Here is a 22,835-nt window from a genome sequence, read left to right as displayed (position 1 = left end):
GATTTAATGTTTAAAAAATATTAGTATTCATTAATTATTAAAAGAAAATACTAAAATTAAATGAATGCTGAACAAAGCGGGTAAGCCATTCGTTTTATTTAAAATCCAATACTCTAGTAGAATCTTTAGGCGCATTTAACAAGATTATATTAAACATAAGACTACATCCAGAATGTAATATGTATATTCTAATGAGCAGGACCGGCAACAAACTCAGTACAGTCATTTCCACTAATGAAATAATACAAGTATGTTAATAAAACACAAATAAATATAATGAATTCTGCCTAAAAATCTAGAAACACTAAGTCCACGTTTTTTATCGTCTATATATTAAATCAATCACGTATATTCTTTGTCGCATAAAAGATCCCAAGAGATAGTCGTAACACTCAAATTCAAAGTGCTCGCTTACGAAATCGTGTTAGCATATCACCGTTCATGATTTCAGATTTAAGTAAAAATCCCTGGATTTATTTCTGTGACCCAACTAAGCCCTTTTTTTTTCAACATATACATTGCCAGTAAAACTCCCAGCCGTCATGATTTTTTCGACATCTTCAACAAATACTGTCATTTCAGGCAATTCAAACAAAATATTAATTAATAATACAAAAAAACTATCCACATGAATCACTCTGTTGATTGGTAAAAACCGTCGGACCGTTTATTGCGTTAGACAAACAGACATACGCGGCGGGGGGCCTTTGTTTTATAATATTTAGGATTATTATTATTGTGTGTATTATTAGGATGTAGCGATACGTGTAGTTTATTGTAATACTTTAATAAATGTTCCTATGTAAAAAGTCATCTTCTCATTCGTTCTTTCAACAACGGTAGTCTTTGAGAGCGATAAAATATATACGGCCTTGATTAAATATTTTCTGTTCCTCTTAAGCCATCTGCTTTTTATATGTTATACAATAATGTATTAAATATTTAAATAACTGTAAAGGTAAATAAAAGTTGAATATATTTTATCTTACACAGTCTTTCTATAAAAATTAAAATAAATATCGCGATGGACCTCACAACGCCCACGAAAAATACATATTAGGGAACCCCCATTCGACCCTTAGAATTGCTTTCTTTATTCACAGCTATTGCGATAAGAACAGAACAAAAGAAAAAGTAGGACTTGATATAACAACATCTGGTTATAATCGTTAATTTTACGTCATTTTTTATGGTTAATTAATAGCAAGTATGTAACTAATAATGAGTATTAGATAAGTTGCGTCACGTTGATTAGGTGGGTTTTTCAAGTTCAAGTCAAATCAAAATGAAAAATACAAATGCGTAACGATACATACATTATGACAGACGGTTCGCCTGCCGCTCCTACAAGACCTAACGCCTCGGACACGTGGGTAAATACGCCACTGGACACCGGTCCGGTAATGGGTGTGTATCGTCCAATCAAATAAAAATTGAAATGCAAATATAACAATAAGGGTACAGCCAAAAAGATCTTTGTAAAGGTCTTGAGTGGGGGGGGGGGGGGGGGTAAACAGGAGTCTCTTGACTAAAATGTTTAAAGCAACATCCGAAACGTGCAATTGTCCTCATGACGTTTACCTTTATCGCTGAACGAGAGATGAATTATAAATACATGTTAAGCATATGAAAACTCAGTAGTGCGGAATTTTAGGTTAACATTCAAATATTCTCACAGCTGAGCTATTTCGGCATATGTAATGGTATTATTTAAACCTACATAGTAACTATTAATGAAGAAGATATTATGATTAATTTGATAAAAAACACTCCTGACCTTACAAATATCCATTTGACATAAAATCAACATGGTTATATTGTTGATGCGGTTAGATAAAATTACCCTAAATTATTTCTTAGACGAATTTTCTATTTTCAAACATGACATTGATCGAACTGACTGACCCCAAAGGGTACACTATTACGTTCCGTTCGTTAAGTCATTATTTATTGGACGAGGTTCGATGTAATCGAGAAGTAATAATATAGGTTTAGTTTAGTTCTTATTCACCATTAAATAAATAAAACGTTCATCATAGTGGAGACTGTGAGCTCGTCAATAATAACAATGTTGATGGAAATAGCGGAGGAATAGCGAACGTGTTTACCTTAAACGAACTAAAATACATAACAGCGGTGGACCGATAACTCAATATGAGCGGTATATCAATTTGCAGAGTCGCATTTTTCTATTCTTATATACAAAAAAAATTGTGTTTTATTTATTCTTGTCAGGCAAACTCGCAAATGGGTCACCTGAACAGTTTACCATCGACTAGACACTGTTAATTTAAGTGTAATTTTAAGAAAATAAATAATAGAGTCAAACATAAAAATATAATATTATCACATAATATATTGTATATAAATAGGCAAAGACAAAACATCAGCAACTTTTTTTTTTTCTTTTCAACTCCTTGGTCCGTTAACTTATCTTTATTTTTTTATGGTTCGATAGCTATTGAAGATCTTTAGTGTTGTCAATAAAAAAATAAAGGTTCCAAATATAAAAACATATATGTTTTCCTTAAATTTTCAATAACGATTATATACAACCACTGGACAAACAGTGCTTCATAAAACTACATAATTATCTAACTTTGACTTGACGCAAACGAAGTAGAAATCACGAGCTTGTTTTAAGCAAATACCTAAATCCTCACCAAAAACTTCGTAATGGGCACGACTAAATCTAGGAGAAGACTTAAGTTTTCGAGTGATTCATGTGCACTTACCCGCTCACACTGCGGTTGAGAAAAACTTCGTGGGAACGCCAACATACGACTACATATTTTAGAGGACATTTTTTAGAAAGTAAATGGTTTTACATACATTAAGACTATTTTATAAATTAGCAGCTAATGCTCGGCAAGCGTTGCAAAGCCTATTTATATTTTTCTATAAACTATATTCCGATACACGTAGTGCTCAAATATTCTCACGAATACAAATGTATAGCAATTATAAAGCGACGGCGAATCTAGCGGCGAGTTACAACAAAATAATATAAAAGTTTTTTCCACAAAAATATATACATATTTATTATGTGTTAAGTGTCAAGGTGATCGCTCGAACGGCATCGAAGTCTATTAATCTCAAATGGATATACAAAAATCCCGTCTCGACTTGATACGGGTGAAATAAAGATTTTATTTATTTTATATTATCTAACTGGCACCGGATAACAGCACCACCTACTGGGTATAACCTACAATCTAAAGCATCCAATCATTTTAGTCATTTCATAAAATTCTGTCCAGCTGCAGTGACGTACAGAAATATTATATATAGAGATTGTAAATGATAAATTTAAAATAAATATCAATGCCAATTATTATTTGAGAATATTTGCATACAATGAACATAAAACGTTATTTTCTGTAATTTAATATAAACGTAAGATCTACCAAACTGAATGCTTAATTAATTAAATCGAATGTTTAAATTATACAGACGCGGCTGTCCATTCGCACGCGTGTATTATTTATTCTAGAAACTACTAAATCGATATTCAGAAAACATTGAAAATTTATAGCCCAGCTGTGTTCATGTAAATGCGATACTTATTTTTCAATCTTCGAGCTGTCATTTTGGACTGTAACATTCGTTATATAAGAGGCTATTTAAAACTGTCTATAGGCCATCTTGGTCCTCAATTCATTTCGAAGTCGTCGGAAATGAGAAAAGTCGAAGTCAGTAGTAGCTATGAGTGTTACATGTTAAGCCGTTAGACATGAGCCTCTCTCAAGGACCTGTACTTACTCTCGCACACACTTGTGCACTATATTATATTTTGTGCGTATGGCTAATCTCCGATATTGGCTGCCATGGCCGAAATTTGGTTTGCAGGATATATTCTCATTATTATGTTCGCGATTTCAAGTTCAAAAGTGGTCAGACCGTCATCAAGAAATAAATAAACCCGATTTAAATTCCAAATATCGTAAAGGCAATGTCGTTATATACTCCAAATGTCGATACGCTCTTACAAGACTTTTTTTTTTATTTCGTTTAAGAATGGAACTCCAACAACGGGATTGAAATCATTAAACATACGTATTATAAGTATGTGTCAGATTTATTAATTAGAAAAATTTAAAGCAACAGCCCACAGCGTCCCACAGTTGGGAAAAGACACATGCCGGTTTACAATGACGTCAAACACGAATTGAACTATAAACACAAATTGAACACATGAAAACTCGGTATGCCTTGCCCGAGTTGACACAGCGCCACCTCGGTTTAATAAATAAAATGGAATACATTTTAAATTTTTAAAATGAAACATCTCAACATCCCGTGATACCGGAGCCTATGTGCGATGCCGGAACTTATGTACGAGTTTAATATTCTTAGGCGTGAAATATGTATATAGGTAAAGGTGAAAATGACAAGAGTTGTCATGTCTTACATTCATAATAATAAATAAATAATAGCCACTCAACCAGCTGAGTAGTCTTCTTGAAACATAAGTTAATAAAAACATGTATTTTCCTGAGTTGACACCAATAGCTATAATATTCGTTCGTGACAAACAATTTACAATTGTGGTTTATACAAAACCGCGACGCAGTTTTTATTGGTATTCCCTTCGTTCAACGCTTCGTGTGCAAATAAGGTTTATCAAGACCAGCGGAAATTTGGGTTTCCCTCGGCATCTCTCTTAAGTTTGATAGTCTATTATCTTATATATTTTATTATTTATAATATTGGCTGTTACTTAGTTATATAAGATGGATGCTGTGGTTTACTATAATTGAGGAAGCACATATATAGATATATAACTAGTTTAATATGTGATGTAAGCTTGTGATGTCAAATCCTTGTGGGAGGCACTAATAAAAAAATAAAAATATATATAATAGCTTTATATTTCATACAATTTTGTAAATGAAGGTTTATAAGTTCTTAAAAGACCAAAGTTAAAAGTCCAGAGTTAATAGTCAGATGTTTTTCTCAGACAGAACTACTTTTAATGCAAGTTAATATATCACCTAAGACCGTGTGACGTGTGTACTTCAATAACCTAAATGGTCATTGGTCGGTGGCAGCTGTTGAGGTAATAAGCGAGGAAGCGTTCAGTATTTAGTCGGATAAATTAAAACTGACGACCCTTATTTTTACTGATAAATAGTTTAAATGATAAAATAAATAAACCTTATTTTAACTTTAAAAGTTATTAAAATACCGACTGCTATCTATAAAACTTCGACGAAGACGTATTCAGAACGCTCCTTCTGTCTGTTTAATACTCAACATTACAAAAGCTAATTTTACGACCTAAACAGACGCCATTGTGTCTGCTTTATGTTCTTAAAGAATTTGGTTTATAGACGTTTTATGTTTTTGTATATCACCCCTTTCAATACCAGCACAAGTTCTATAGCAACGATTAATTTTAATATTACGATATTATTTAATTGTTTATATGAATTCGTATTTATATACAATAATACTTCTAATTTTTAACGGTTACGACATGTTCCCGATTCTATTCCGATCTAACTTCGAATGAATCGCAACTAAATCGTTGTGTTAGTAGAATAGGAAAACGGTTGAACGGCAACGATACATACATATTTCCTTATGATGTTTTCCTTAACCGCCAAATACAAGATGATGATATGCCTGCCCATAGACATTGGCATTGAAGGAAATTTTAACCATCGCTTAAATCGCCAATGCGCTACCAACTTTGGGAACTAAGATGTTATGTTCCTTGTGTCTATAATTACACTGGCTCAATTACCCTTCAAATCGGAATACAACAATAACCAAGTGCTGCTGTTTTGCGGTAGAATATCTGATGAGTGTGTGGCACCTACATAGACGAGCTAGTGCCGTAACAGCCTGTGAATGTCCCACTGCTGGGCTAAAGGCCTCCTCTCCTCTTTTTGAGGAGAAGGTTTGGAGCTTATTCCACCACGCTGCTCCAATGCGGGTTGGTAGAATTCACATGTGGCAGAATTTCAGTGAAATTAGACACATGCAGGTTTCCTCACGATGTTTTCCTTCACCGTAAAGCACGAGATGAATTATAATCACAAATTAAGCACATGAAAATTCAGTGGTGCTTGCCCGGGTTTGAACCCACGATCATCGGTTAAGATTCACGCGTTCTTACCACAGGGCCATCTCGGCTTCTTACCACAGGGCCATCTCGGACGAGCTAGTACTTAAACACAAATCAATCGTGTGTAACTGTATTTGTTTAAATTTACAAAGACCTTCGGTTAAGAATCTTCTATCAAGTACAATTAACTTTCATAAAAAACAATGGATCTACAGCCATGTATATATTATTGTATATTAATTTGTAAACAGAGGATACACATAGGCAATTTAACTGAAATTACTTTAGACTTATAATAACACATTACACAAAAACGGAAATTAGCTAATCCGTCTGCATGTTCGTGTTATAGATTCAGTTAACACCTATTAACACAACAATACTATGCATTGCTGCTTGGCGGTAGAACTGGTTATACTGCGCGTTAGGTTCAGTCCCGACTTTGAAGAATACCAGTTAGGTGTTTGTATTAATTATAGTTATATTAATTAAAATTTTAACTATTTCAAATAAGGGTTAGTTTATCTGTTTTATTTTATACGAATCGGGTAACCTATTTAGTTATATGGCGTGAAATTTCTAATATATAAAATATTTTGACCCCAGAAAATATAAATAGACTGTATCTTGAGAAGGCATCTCGCCTTTTTTTTAAGTTAATATTTTTTTTGATAAATATATATATTCGAATAAGCCAAATTTAATCAAATACATATAATAATAAAAAGTATTCGTAAACGAACATCAGATGCCAGTCCCGGATTTGTGCCTAGGCCTCCAAGGCACCGTAGACGTCCCAGCCAATCAAAATTAATATACTCTAATACCTTCGCAATAGATGAGACTTAAATGTCACAGTACTCTACCGAAAACGTCACACAAGTGTCACCAACAAGAGTACAAAAGTTCCAACTCAATCAGATAGAAACGGTTTAGGAACGCATACGACACAAACAAAATAAATATTCATATATGTATCGGTTACAGAATCCGCGTCAATTATTATATATATATCCGCGTAATAATTTAGACAAAATGACAAAAGTATTTTTTATATATAATCCGAAACTAAGCCTTAAAGATAACGTAAGACCCATGGAAATTTACCGTTGTAATTTAAAACTTGGTTCGCAATGTCAGAAAGAAGTTCAGGACACATGACTACTGTGTGGAAGCTGTATATTTTATTCGGTCTTCTTAATACCGCTTAATTTATAAGTACTTTATTTAACACTTAGTATCCACTGACCTGGTATAGAATGCCTCTTGGGTTCAGCGACAGGTCCCGGCGACAATGGCTCCGTACCGCGGGACACGACTCGCCGCAGTTCGCGGTTCTTTCCTGGCTCTGACGCGTTCCACGCCCATAGCTCCTTCACGCCAGTATTGTATACTTCATTCATGAACACCTCGATCAGTTCTTTCCCTGTTTGTGTAACCACAATAAAATTAGAATCTATATGATGAGTTTTTTCGTAAAACTATAAAAAAAAGTCCGTTTAAATAATCAGTGATTATTTATTAAAACGAAAGAGTTATTAAGATTTTTTTAAGTACTATATTTGTATTATGTATAGTATTACTACTTTATCTGCTTTACATGATTAATTATTATTATTTAAATTATATATTGATATAATGCAAATGACTGCAATACTAATTGATAATTATTTGAATTTTTAAGACACGTTTTTGTGTTTGTAAATGTGCCTCGGAGTTGCTTGTCAGTCCGTGATCAGCGGCCGTGCGTGAATTATCCGCAAAATCACGCACCGTGGGAAGTCAACTTAATACAGCCTAGCACTCAGAATCGATGCTTTTGCACAAAGGAAGATGATCAAGACAAGTAAAAATTTAGCTTGAAATAAACATAACTTTTAGTTGTGAACATAGCACTTTATGTTTTGAATTTTAAAAACCATTTAACAAAACACTTGACATACAAGACGTACTGTCTCCTCTTTTTAAAAACGTCTGCGCAACCCGCGCTTTTCTGGAATAATTGTTATCTATAGTAAGATGTTGTTTCTGAAGAAAATTTATATACTACGTACTGTTATTTTTACATCAAATATTATTACTAAATTTACGTATTTATATAAATATATTATATTCTTTATACCATTTGGTGTTATTCATGTAGTGCATTTTTATTATTTTTGTCATTGTATTTAACATCTTAAATATCTGCTCAGGAAAATAGGTTAACTAGTATGAAAAGCCTAGAAGGTGTTAAGTCCTTCGTACTTATGCGTTAGTAATTTTTGTACACAGTAATCGCTTGGGGTCAAATATTTAAATAAAGATCTCATCATTTGTTGTCAAACAAATCATTTTTTATAATCTTTGTCGACTTTGTCACCTTTAGCAATATTCGCGGCGTATTGCTTCATTGCAATCTTCTCGACGGTATTTTCAAGACCGAAGAAATTTTTGACGTCAAGTAACGCGCTCTGCTCGAAGCATGTCCAATCAGGATTCTCTGGGTGCACCTGTATTAGAGAATATATGCTAAAGTTTTTCGCTAATGTAGTCGAAATTTATTAATAAATTAGAAAGGGGTCGTTCAGGTAAAACACTTGATGTTTTAAAAATATACTTTTCAATACTTAAGTCTTCTGAATTTCTGGAATTCACAATTACCTCTTATAAAATACAATACTAATTACAATTAAATTTACTTTTAACTCATTCAAAATCTAAATTAATTTAAAATTTATTTGAATATACTCTTACAATAGATTGATTGAAATTTATTACGAACTAATACAGCTGGAGCTGCGCTTTAATTAGAGCTTTTACTAAAATATATTAGGGCCTCGCTATAAATCTCTTCTTAAAAGATACTATAAGATGTATCAAAAAAAATATTTTAGGATTTACTTATACATGATGAAATTAAACACATAAATACATTTGAAGTTCACTCGTCTGCTAGAAGGTAAAGTAAAAACAAATCACATTGGAGAATCAACAATATATGTATATTACCGTTTAAAGGTTAAAAAGTGATAGAAATGTTTTTCTTCTTACATATCTACATAAATAGTTATAATACTTTAACCGCTTAACGCTTAAACTAAAATTAAATTGTGCAAAGCTGTATATCTTTTCCTTTCAAATCTATGGTGACAGAAAGAGAGTAATCAGTATTTAAATAAACATCCACTTAAGAACGACATAAATATAGCCTTTAGAATTCAAGCATATATTCAATAAAGTCGTACATATGAAAACGGATATTGATTAAGTTAATATAAACGTGTGACCCGAGTAGATCGAAGCAACTGTCGCAGCCGCAGTTAGAATATGAACTCTAACTATATTGCAAGAGAGTTTATAATAAAATGAATATAACTAATTATTAGCATTAAAATATGCAAGAAATAATATTCATACGGTTTCTCGTAAATGTAATTAGTTTGTGGCGATGTTGAAGCGGTACGCGAGCTGTGCTGCAAGGTCGAGCACGCGCTTTAAAGACGCCCTCTAATTGTGAAGCGAATTGTCTCAAGTTTAATTAAACGTTTATGAGAAACGCCTTGGAAAACATTATCGTATATATGTTTTTATATAATGGTATCTATAGTCGTCATATACATACATAGCATTTTTCAAGAGTAAATTTAATGAAAAGCTCAACGGTTCGTAAAACGGTTCGGAGTGCAGATTCTACTGAGAAAAGCGGCGGGAAAGACCACCGAGTTCACCGAAGATTCGGGTTTAACCTGCCGCTTAATCTCGTGCTCGGCGATGAAGGAAAACATCCTACGGTAACCTGCATGTGTCGAATGAAAATCCGTCACGTTTGTGTTCACCAACCCGCATCGGAGCAGCGTGGCGGAAATATTAACAATAATACATCATGGATAATATTTTTGCTTTAATGTTTAGTTACAACATCATAATTTTCTAAATATAGTATATCTTATTCGTATTCAGTTTTGTGTTATATCTGTGTGATAAGATAACATAATAACATAGAAATTTTTTTTTTAAACAATATATATTTTAATACAATATTCTTCTTTTATAAATTAAATTATGTCTGTATGTCTTGTATGCGTTCCAAAACAGTTCTATCGATTGGGATTGGGCTTAAACTAAGTTGTTCTACGTACGCCTGCGAAAGTTCCTGGTCGAAAAAAACCTAGAATTTTTCTTTGTTGCATGTTCGGTCTCCAGTATAAACGTCTAGAGTAAAGTCTTATACACGGGTCGGCCGTGCATTCCGGGTAGCTAGTAATTTATAAATAGATTACTGGTGGTAGGGCTTTGTGCAAGCTCGTCTGGGTAGGTACCACTCACTCATCAGATATTCTACCGCAAAACAGCAATACTTGATATTGTTGTGTTCCGGTTTGAAGGGTGAGTGAGCCAGTGTAATTACAGGCACAAGGGACATAAAATCTTAGTTCCCAAGGTTGGTGGCGCATTGGATATGTAAGCGATGGTTGACATTTCTTACAATGCCAATGTCTAAGAGCGTTGGTGACCACTTACCATCAGGTGGCCCATATGCTCGTCCGCCTTCCTATTCTATAAAAAAAAAAAAAAGATGAAATGATTAAGTCAAAGACCTATTTATTGAAATTGCGACTTTAATCACTATGTCAGAGCGGTTTTACTGACACCGTATCAATACTTTCTTTAACAGAACCGGATCACGATTGAGACGTTTTTCTTTTAGGGTTGCCAACCGTAAAATATACTATTGATACAATACATTATACTCAAATACTATATTGTAGTTAATTATATAGTATATTTTCCAACACCAAACGTAATACTAATATTAAAAATGCGAAAGTAGATTTTTTATTTGTTCGTTTGTTACGTCTTAACTACTTAATCAATTATCATGAAATTTTTCATCCGCGTAGCTAGATTTACAGAAAAGGACAAACTAACCCTTTCCCACTAGAAAGTAGAAACTAGTAAAAAATAATTCCAAATTATTAAATTTCTGCTGCTGCTTTAAATGTGATTTCTAAATGTTCAAAACAGAGAAACATAAGCGAGTAAAATCATGTTTAATAAAAACAAAAGCTATTAATCTACAAGTATGTATTTTTTTTAATTAATAAAACATATAGTATCCTTACTATCGACAAAAAATATACAAGAATTTCAATAAAATATAGTTTTTATAGAAATCAATAACTTTTACTAACATTTTCTAATAAAATACTATAATAGTCAGAAAAAATGTTCGCAACCCTAATGTCCTTGCAATCGATCACAGACCTTTATTATCAGATAAACAAAATAACAATCGCGTTCGAAATAACAACAATGACAATGATACCGTTCGTCTAAATATTTACACCATTAAAACTATTTTTGTTGACACCACGTGACCTGTAGACGTAAGAGTGGAATGACATGTGCTATGCGTTCGTTAGTCCGGAATTAATTGTGTTATTTTGACTCGACATCCACTAAAGTAGGTGAAATTAAATCGCATGGATTATCCGTTGAAGTGAACTGATATCTAAGGTTTGTTTATCTCTACTCCTTCTTCGATTGGGAAAGGTTAATTTAGGGACTGCCCCACTGCCACGGTTTATATTATTTTAGGGTCCATGGTAATTAAAATCGTATCTTATTTTCTTTTAAACATGTAAGTATGTAGGTAGGTAAGGATTAGTAAGCTGAAGTGGCAGTGGGCTGGACACATATGTCGCAGAACCGACGACCGTTGGAGTAGACGTGTTCTGGAGTGGAGACCACGCTTTGGCAAACGTAGCGTAGGCCCTCCAGCTAGGTGGAGTGACGATATAGGCAAGGTGGCTGGCAGCGGTTGGAGAATGAGAGCTGAAAATCGAGCTCAGTGGCGTGCCATTGGAGAGGCCTATGTCCAGCAGTGGACGCAAAAAGTATGTAGGTATTGTGAATGTCATGCCATGATTAACAAAATTCGTAAAAAAAGAAAAATGCTATTAGCAGTGTCTTCGCTAATTGAATAACGAATGATACCGGTTTAATTTGATCATTATGTGTTCGCTCTAGTTATTTGTAGAGGCCGAGCTATTCATCAAGTTCTTTATTGCCATAAATATATAACGAATGTGCGCCATAGATATATCGACACTAAGGGTTTCTTCAAAATATTTTTAATAATATTTTTTTACATATACAAAATAGGTCGCCGAAAGTCATCGACATTAAACACAGCAGTATTTTTTTACATCAATTATATACAAGTTATAAATATACACATCATAAATGTACGATTAAATTTACATATCCTGCATGGAAATCAACGGATACTAACAGCACGCTTTTTTATTATCTACATACATATTGTATTGTATCTATATAGTATTGTACAAAATAAAATATTTTTGTTATTAATGTTTTAACACAAACCTTAATTTTTATTATATATATTTATGAACCGAGATGGCCTAGTGGTTAGAACGCGTGAATATTAACCGATGATCGTGGGTTCAAACCCGGGCATGCACCACTGAATATTCATGTGCTTAATTTGTGTTTATAATTCATCTCGTGCTTGACGGTGAAGGAAAACATCGTGAGGAAACCTGCATGTGTCTAATTTCATTGAAGTTCTGCCACATGTGTATTCTACCAACCCGCATTGGAGCAGCATGGTGGAATAAGCTCCAAAAACCTTCTCAAAATGGAGAGGAGGCCTTAGCCTGTTAATGTCCCAGCAGTGGGACATTAACAGGCTGTTACCGTTATATATATTTATGCGCCCTCCAGACAGGTGGACCAATGTCTTGAAGAAGGTCACTGGACTGGATGCGAAAGGCGTAAAACTGGAAGCTTTGACGCACCTACGAGTATGTCCATTGCGAGTAGCTTATGAAGGTTGTATAACAATTGGTAAAAGTAAAGTTTATCAACGTTGATCTCGTCATGTCGAACTAATCCTTAATTGACTTATTCTTATGATCAAAAACCATAACATAAGGACAAACATAGATCGAGTCCATTGATATTAATTTCATCTGAAAGCGTAATGTACTCTATGTACATACATAATATATGTGAAGCGAAATATTTCCCTCTAAATAGTTATTCGGTTTAGTTTAGAAATAGTTGGCTTGCGTCACGGCCTCCCGGGTATCGAGTATATCAAATAATTACACTAAGCCATGTGTTTCGTCTATAATTCATGGTTATATAGACAATTTTCATGGTTAGTATGCAATGTATGTGAGAAAAGCACTTCTCTGATTATTTTTAATGTTACTTAATATATAATTCTATTGTACGTGTGTTTGTCACCTAACTCCTCCTAAAGGGCTGGACCGATTTGGATGATATTTTGTGTGTATATTTCAATGGGTTTCGTGGTGGTTTGAAAACACAATTGGACCCGGTAGATGGCACAGCTGTATGCCACCAAATAACAAAATGTCTGTATGGTAGGACGACGTTTGCCTGGTCCGCTAGTCTAATAGAAAATAACTAAACACTTTATTTGTATATTGTACTGACGCTTTACTACTAATTACATTTATATTTAACTTTGCTTATCAATAAGTTTAGATGATGTTGCAACAAACATTGATAATTAACTTACTACTTGATACAACACGACAAGTATATAGAGAGGATAAAAAGCTAAGCCTTTTTAGCTTTTTATCCATTATTATTTATATGTTAGTATTCGTCGATTTTCGGAGAGTAAATAGTAATTTAATTGTATTTACCTAAGGTGTAAAATAATTTAATTGGTAGAAATGATTAGATCCTAAGTTTCTTTCTCGTTCTTTTCGTTTGAAGACTTGAATACGGAAGATTTTGTATTTTGATTATATTGACAAATGCAAATAATAAATTTATCTAAATTTATTTTTATAATACGCACTATTATATAAATAAATTGTTATTTTATAATGCACGCATTACAAAACGTGTATTAATTGTAAATTTTAAAACTAAAAGTATTTCCAATTCGTCCAACAACATCTAATTATCGACGTCACCTCAAAAAATCAATAAAAAACTATGTGAAATTCGAGACAAGAATAATTTTAAGTATTTTTTTTTAATAATAACAGTATTTCATAAGTTCCTATTAGATATCGTATAAAATACTCAAATTAAAGCTACGCATACTTACATAATATTTACATTTTTCTATTACGGATACTCTGGAGGCGAAGGTTTCGTTTGTTGCTTCGATTTCCAGTACTCTATTCTTGAGGTCCAGGTGATTTTTCTGAATGAAATATATGTAATCGACGCCGATCATCTGAAACAAATAAATCATGTGAGTTCCAAGGTACTCACGAGAATTGATGTGTAAACAACAAACTCGAAATCTTACGCTGACGCCATCTGACGCTCGAAATCTTACTCTTACTCGTCTGACGCTCGAAGTCTCAGTTAGCCCCGACCGTGTACCGAGCACTAGGACGCTTACATATCAATAATTATGATGATGGTATCTCGATGGACGAGCTAATGTAATGTTTCAAACTTTTAAATATAATACAATTGGCTCACCTTCTTCAACAAATATGGCGCATCAACATTCAGCTGGCATCGCCTGGTCGTGTGGCGTTGGGAATCATCTGCGGACCAGCTGTCCTCGGTGATCACGCATTCAATTACCACCGGTATTTGTGGACAGCTCGGAAACCGCATTTCATATGCCTGTTGACAAATAAAATTTATTTAATATTATTAGAGTGTTACTAAAGTTAACTGTATGTGTACTCTATGCCTGATTTTTACCTTCTCTTAATTTTTTAAAATAGGTTGCCTGATAGGGACCACTGTAAAATATGGCGGCCTTTGCTGGGTTTTTATTTTACCCTGTTATTTTTTTATAGCAAAAGTTTTGTTAATTTTATGCCATAAAAACAACTAAATGTTAAAATCCAAGAATATAATATATATATATATATATATATATATATATATATATATATATATATATATATATTATTTTAGCTTGATTTTCGTCAACAAACTAATCAGAACAAGTGTTTTTCACAAAACTAGCAACTTTTTAGAGATGCTATTTTTAACCTAAAAATTTAAAAAGACAGAATGATCTTCTAAAAATATTGAAATCAGTTTAGAGTTATGTCCTTATTCTTAAAGGCATAATTCGCCATAATACGATGTTGTAACAGCCTTTAAATTTAATAATATGTGTATTTAACATCTAAACTTAACACAACTGTACGTAATAATAAATACAATTCTATGGGTGGTTCTAATAAAATTCAAATAGAATTATTATATTTGTGTTAATAATTCATCACGTGCTTGCGAGCAACATATTATGTAAGATGAAGTATCGCTATATTTGTGTCCACCAAACCGCATTATCATGAAATATTCTCCAAAACTGCTCAATAAGGAAAGAGAGATTTTCATTTATATTTAATTATATAGTTTTCAAAAATAGGATATTTTCTGTGACTTTGCTTTATCTTAACATTGTTTAGCTTTTGCATTTAATCGTAACACAAATAGAAACATAACATTCGATATGTTTATTAAATGGTCATCAATTTTCTACCAAATCCACTCGCAATATGAGCGACTGACGTTAAAGCAATGTTTACTATCCACGGTATCGCATAAATTGTTCCGCAAATTTTATGAGTTAACTCCCAATTTATACCTTAATCGAGTTTCTATTTCTAAACGCAAATATCGTAGCGTTTAAAAAGCGTAAACGTTATTAATAGTGAATACTTCTAAGAGTAGTAGAAGTTATTAGCGAAATTTACGAAAACGATATATTAAAACGAATGGAATTTGTTACATCAATTTCCCATCTAAAAACAAGATTGGCGAACCGGAAACATAAAAACTTTCACTAATTTGTTTAGGCTATAAAATAAATACGTAAAGAAGTAACAGACAGTAAATATCCCACTACTGGGCAAAATCTCTTCACGCAGGTTTCCATACAATATTTTTCTTCCCTCGCGAGATGAATTATAAACACTAATTAAATCTCAGCAGTGCTTGCCAGGGGGCGAATCCACAATATAATATGAAAATTTCTTGCAACTTGGTCATTTGTTCGTCTCATTAAAAACATGTTTACTAAAACCGAGTTTTCATTTAAACAAGTAAGTTCACCGTTCAAAATTCAATAGATTAATGTGATCTTCATAAGAATAAGTAAATATGATTTATATGATACAACCTTAAAATATATAACAGTATAAATAAAAGCTTATATAACCGGAGAATAAAATACTTTATTATAACAAAACAAAAGCAAAACTACTGACGCGAGAAACCTCAACATTTTATAGAACTCGACGCTACAAAATTTTGCTTTCGGTATTTCTCGGAAATCATCAAGACAATGGTATTGAAGGCACAAATAAAAACGAACCACTCTCCCCCATCAACCTTCAGCGCTGATCGCGAAGCGTTTAGTAAGCGACCTCGGAGCCGCGGATATGAAATCGAGATTGGGCAATCCTAGCGTTAAATCGCATCAGCGTGTCAGGCATTCCGTTTCTTTGATGTTGCGATAATAATTTGGCAAATGTTTTACAAAAGAAATGGTTCGTCTCGACATACAAGGTCGATTTGTTTTACATAATAATTCATTGAATTCTTACGTACATAGGAGCGTAATTGATACAGTTCAAATTCAATGTCAATGTTGAATTGACAAGTATTAATAACGCTGGAGCGAATTCATTTACTTCCTTAATCTGTATCCGTATCTGTCTGTTTGTTTGCACTGATTGTAGAAACTACTTTAAAGATTTACATATTATTTCACAAATAGACGCGCTGATTCTCTACGAAGGTTTAGATATATAATTTATGAATATTTTGTTCAAATATTCTAAGAATGAACGTTCGGTTGAACTATTTAATATAATAATATATAGGATTATCTAAAGAAAATACTAGAATTATTTGTGATTTATATACTATAACTTTTTATGTAGATAGAAAAAAACTATTGCACGAGTTCTTTAAAACTTTACATACCTTTCAAAAATATCAAAGTCATAATCTTATCCTATCCGTGATATTGATTTAGAATGGGAGTCACTGCTACTATTTCAAACTCATTAAAATCATTCTAAAAGTTATATTTACGAGGGTGAATCAAAAAGTTTATATACTATAACTTTTTATGTAGATAGAAAAAAACTATTGCACGAGTTCTTTAAAACTTTACATACCTTTCAAAAATATCAAAGTCATAATCTTATCCTATCCGTGATATTGATTTAGAATGGGAGTCACTGCTACTATTTCAAACTCATTAAAATCATTCTAAAAGTTATATTTACGAGGGTGAATCAAAAAGGTAATTGAAGAACATATATACTCGTACTTATACACTTTTTGTAGGGAGGGTGGAGTGTTGTACTTTGAAATATCAATCAGTTTTAAAGAAGGTTAGTCAAACAATATTTATGCACATTGTCAATTGATTTAATCATATCGGTCGCAGGCAATACACTTTTGCGAAACGAGAGTAACGAAAGAAAGAAATGGGAAGTTTTTGGTATATAAAAGTGGTAGTGGTTAGCTTAAAATAAATTTCGGTTTGTAGTGTTCGAGTTATATAAGCCCGAAACTGGATATAGGATTATTTTTATATGTGTACGAGTAACGAAGCGGCAACAAGTAGTGATCTTATATGACATGGATCTTACATAAGATCAAACGAATATGATCTCGGCAAATCTACTCAATGTGGTCCTTGACATTGACTCGCTGAACAGGCCGGTGTTATGAACAAGCAAACGTGTTACAGAAATCGATATTGCAAATTATCATTTATCAAGTTATTAGAAGTAGATTTACGTAGCAGATTTAGATCAGCCACGAGAAATTGGTTTGAAATGAGTTTTAAAAATCGGTCGAATTGACAAAATTCAACAAACACACACACGGCCCGGGACAATAAATACACTTGTGTTCTGTTGTTTATTTATCATTTTTATTAAGCTAAACTGCTTCTCAGATTGCGTAATTTATCGTACTATTACTTTTTGGAAGTTTGTGGAAAAAACATGCATATAAAGTTTTATTGCCTTAACTCTATTTATTTCTAATAGATTATATATTTCAAGTTGTGATTGCTGAAGTAATAGGGGCGACATAGCGACTTCTTTTATTGGCTACTGTGATACGGTTCTTAGCAAAAAATAGGACTTATATAAAATGATGTTTCATTAACAAAAACTGTTACATATTTGAGGTTATATGTTTTTATTCAATAATATTAATAACAGGCATAATAACTGCTACATTGTATTTTCAATGACAATAAAATCGATTGTCTATCCAACTTACCTAAAGTTGGATTAAAACGGAAAATTAATAGGTATTAAAACGGCAATAATCGAATCGATGTGTAATCGTGACGTTAATACAATCACTCGTTCCACCAATTAAAAATGTGAAAATCTGGAGGGCAGAGTATTAACAATATAATACATAGCCGAGATGGCGCAGTGACTAAATCACGCGAATCTTAAACAGAGATTTGGAATTTTCATTAATAGAACTTATATTCATGCAAGACAAATATGAGCAGACAATTTTGTATGTCCATGATACAATTTGACATTCAAGTCATGTACATAATGTTTGACATAATAACCGCATATACCATACTAATATAGAGGAGAAAGTGATCAACAGGAAGTATTTCGATGTTTACGTGAGATGAAAACCTAATTACTTGAAATTGGGCCTACTTTACACTTAATCTACTATATTTGTATCAACTTATGATTGCTTGGTATATTATATAAATCTTTCTTTATCCAAGTAGGCTCATAAAGGCAGGTTTGAATCGTCATGTAACAGTATTGAATTAAATGTAGCTACCACCGGTTCGGCATGCAGATTCTAAAGAGAAGAACCGGCAAGAAACTCAGAAGTAACTACTTTTTAATTAAAATCAATCGAATACAATTAAACGTATGAATATCCCGCTTGGAAACTACTAACACCAAACTTTTTATCATTTATATAATCTTGTGTTGAGTAATGTACCTTATTTATCAAGGCTTTTTTTTCTATATTAAGATGAGATTTAAATTTATTAATAGGAAAAGTAAAAAAAAAACTGTAGAATCTTATACGAAAAACGTAGAAGCTTCGTCACGAGAAAGTTTTATTGACTTAACAAGTACAAGTTATATATTTAAACAAAGTATGTATTTAACATTACATATTAATAACAACCAATAGAATGACATTCAGTCATAGGTGTTAAACACTCGCTAAACGTGCAAAAAGACGCCGTGACATTGAATCTTCCTTCGACGCGTTTCGATACTCGATAATGACAATGCAGGTATCTGCATTGTCCTTGTGTGTCTCCCGGACCGTTTTGAACTTCAGATTAAACTGTCGATCATTATCGCAATATTTTTAAATTATTTGCCATTTCATAATGAAGAAGTATTTTATCAAATATTATTGTCATTTAAAGGAATTTCAGCATACGATCGTTTTTGAGTAACGAGTCAAGTCGTTCCTATAGCGACACTTTTGAATGACCCCTCGTAAACAAATCTACCATCCGTATGCAAATGAATCGTTTATTAAAAATTATACAAATGTTAATGTTATGAAAGTGAAATAAGCATTAGTGCGCAATTAGATCGGCATTAGTTTATTCATTAAAAGAGAAAAAACATATATTAATTTCCGGCATGGAAATGAAAATAAATAAGGTTTTTACTTGAGAGGCGGAAGTTTATCATTTCATTTTAAATTAAATCAACGAAAAATGCCTTCACTTTTATCTTACAAAAGATAACGCTTGATGCGAACCTTGGATATTTTAAAAGCAAATGAATATGAACCTTGAGCTATGAAAGAATATTGTCCAATGCAAACACATACGAAATTATAAAATGCGTAATTATAATATTTATGTATGAAGTTGCAATTATAAACACTTATTATTATCATAGGTAGTTACGTCATTTTATGTTGATTTATCTTATATATACGAAAAAAATATGGTAGTACAAATTTCGGTTTTATATTGACTTCATCACTCTGAGCGGTCACCAAAGTTCGCACATGAATGTATTTTTTCTTATAGCTTTTATACATTGTCATAACTCGACTTAAGATAGCGCTCCAACATCGGCACCGTTTTTTTTTTAATCTTTATTTAAGAGGGGTTTGGTCACCGAGTGATCATGCCACCCCTATAGGAATAACTATACATCATCAGTTTACAAAATCAACCTATAAATAACAAATTCTATGTCTTAATCCTACTTGTACTACTCAATATAACATTCTAGCCTGATCCGAGACAGGATAGGCCAGTATGCTGTTAAAAGCTCCTATATCTAATAAATTAATATCAAATCTTATTAATAAAATATTTCTTTCTGCTTCATTTCGGACACATTCTGCTAATATATGGTATACATCCTCATTCTTATGGCATTCTGCACAAGCAGATGACACCGCCTTACCAATTAAGAAGGCAAAACTATTTACTGGAATGTGCCCGGAACGAAGCCGCAAGGCTGTTACAATTTCAGACCTACTCATATTGGCACCAATAAACCAAGGTTTGCGACTTGCGTTTGGCTGTATTGTTTTGTACCATATCCCTTTTGTCGCAGCTCGGCACCGTTCAACCGATCGTCATGATTGTCATGTACTAACACATATCAGCACGGAGAATATTTTTGCGCAAATCGTTTACGATAATAATTTACTAAATTGAAAAGGCATTGCAACGCACACCGGGCCAAGGGTCAAAGTAGTAACATACAACATAACAGGTACACACATTTACATAGAGATATTTTTTTCAGTGAGTTATCGAGTTTAATTTTCAATTGTTATGCATATAACAAACCAAGCGACTGACATCCTTCGTTGGTTTTAATTGACGACAAACACTTATTACACTCGGAAGTATTCCTACATGCAGTACCTACACGCGCGTACAACAGAAAATTATCATTAAGTCACTTGACTTTACAAGTCAAAATCAAAATATTTATTCAATATAGAAGCAAAACTTGCTTACTGACTTACTTACTGTCCAATATCCAACCACAATAGAACTAGGAAAAAATATATCTTTGTTGTTTTAACAATAATATATACTGTTTATAAAGTATTCATGTTTATAACAAAACGTGTGTTATCATCTTAAAAATAATTAGTTTTATATGATTTTATATTTCTTTTAGCACACAATTATTTCTTAACGATTTCTTTGAATTTTTCTATTGAACGGTTTTTATTATTATCTTGGGATCTTGTTGTAAAAACGTGTACATTATTCTGTAAAATAATTATTAACGCTGTGTAGCCGGATAACAAACGTAACTGTCAAATGCTTATTCCTGCTATACATATTCATGCTATGCTTAACCATATACGGATAATTCTCATATAAAATAATGATTACAAAAAAAAACATACCAGTATAAATCTAACGGCGCCATGTAAGAGTCACAACCGACCCGACCGTTATAAAGATCTGCTACAAATAGTTTTATTGATTTCCAGCGGAAGAACGCCGTGGGAGTCGAAGATTCTGTCTTCAAAGAGACAGATGAATTTTTTTGCTATAAATAGTACGTAACTTTTGAGTCGAATCTTTTTTTTCACAATACTGGTAGGTTGACGCGCAAATGGACCACATGATGGTAAGTGGCCACCGTCGCCCACAGACATTCGCGCGATAAGATATATTAACCTATCCTTATATCGATAATGCACCACCACCACCACGTTGGGAAAGAGATGTTATGCCATTCACTCTCCAATCGAATCACAACAATACTGAGTACTGCGATTTGGCGATGAGTGGTACATACCCAGACAATGCCCTACCACCAAGTTCAATTTTTATATTACTAAACAAATATGTACATTTTGTTTTAGATACATTTATCAAGAACTTTTAGTGATTACATCGCGCTAGATGTGAGAACTTTTAGAGATGAAGGAGAATTATATGAAGAAAGTGCATCAAAATAATTAAATAAGATCAGTAAAGATGTATCAATCAAAAGATGCAAATATTATTTCATAAGCACATATAAATTGAGTTGATAGAGGATGGTAATCAGTAAGTAATCACCATTTTCGAAGGTATATTAATTATATAGTATACTAAATGTCTCTTTGATTTTTATCTAAATATAGAATCTTGTATTGAGTCATATGCCTTATTTATTAATACTCTAAGCACAAGACCTGCAAGTTATTAATAAAAACAAAATATCTTGCCCACGAAAACAATTAAGGAACTTTTTCATCATCAAAGACCTTTAGCAAGTCACGAAAGGTCAATTCAGCGCCTTGTGATATATTTTACTGAGCTCAACAGCAGAACTCATTGTTAAGTAATCCAAAATATTCAAATTATGTATTTACTATGCAGTATGTTAAAAGTAACATCTGGTAAACTGTCAACAGATCATCATTCTTCAGTAATATTTTCCTATAGATATATTGATAATAGCTTCACGATCGATCCTGCGACATTTGTATTTCTTGGCGACCTTTTTATACTCGGGCTATTGGCCTATCAATCATCATAACAGCCATTATTTATATTCGATACACTATTACATTTCTTATATATATCGAATACCTTTATATATGCCTGGCTATCATTAAGGATAGCGTGTAGATTCTTGGAAAACCTTTCCAATGCTCATTGCTTAAGATTAGCAATAGAATCGTTAACCTAGTTTTTCAGCTACGAATTGTTACTTATATAGTTTAAAATCCGAATGATGCAACACGTACATTACACAAACCGCAATAT

At 32.7% G+C, this 22,835-nt stretch overlaps 1 protein-coding gene across 5 annotated transcripts in view; it reads right to left on the bottom strand.

Moving 5' to 3' along the window:
• Window positions 1–22,835, bottom strand: part of LOC126774046 (protein real-time) — a 61,033-nt gene that overhangs the window by 23,639 nt on the left and 14,559 nt on the right. For all 5 annotated transcript variants that reach the window (XM_050495361.1, XM_050495363.1, XM_050495366.1 and 2 more), the window contains exons 2-5: window positions 14,561–14,710; window positions 14,175–14,306; window positions 8,436–8,565; window positions 7,323–7,499 (exon numbers count right to left, since the gene is read on the bottom strand). In XM_050495361.1, coding sequence (XP_050351318.1) covers window positions 7,323–7,499; window positions 8,436–8,565; window positions 14,175–14,306; window positions 14,561–14,710 — 589 coding nt within the window. The remainder of the gene's footprint in view (window positions 1–7,322; window positions 7,500–8,435; window positions 8,566–14,174; window positions 14,307–14,560; window positions 14,711–22,835) is intronic.

Source organism: Nymphalis io, chromosome 15 (assembly GCF_905147045.1).
Source record: "Nymphalis io chromosome 15, ilAglIoxx1.1, whole genome shotgun sequence".
Taxonomy (NCBI): Eukaryota; Metazoa; Arthropoda; class Insecta; order Lepidoptera; family Nymphalidae; genus Nymphalis; species Nymphalis io.
The sequence above is the reverse complement of the archived record's forward strand: the minus strand, read 5'-3'. Positions and strand labels throughout refer to the sequence as shown.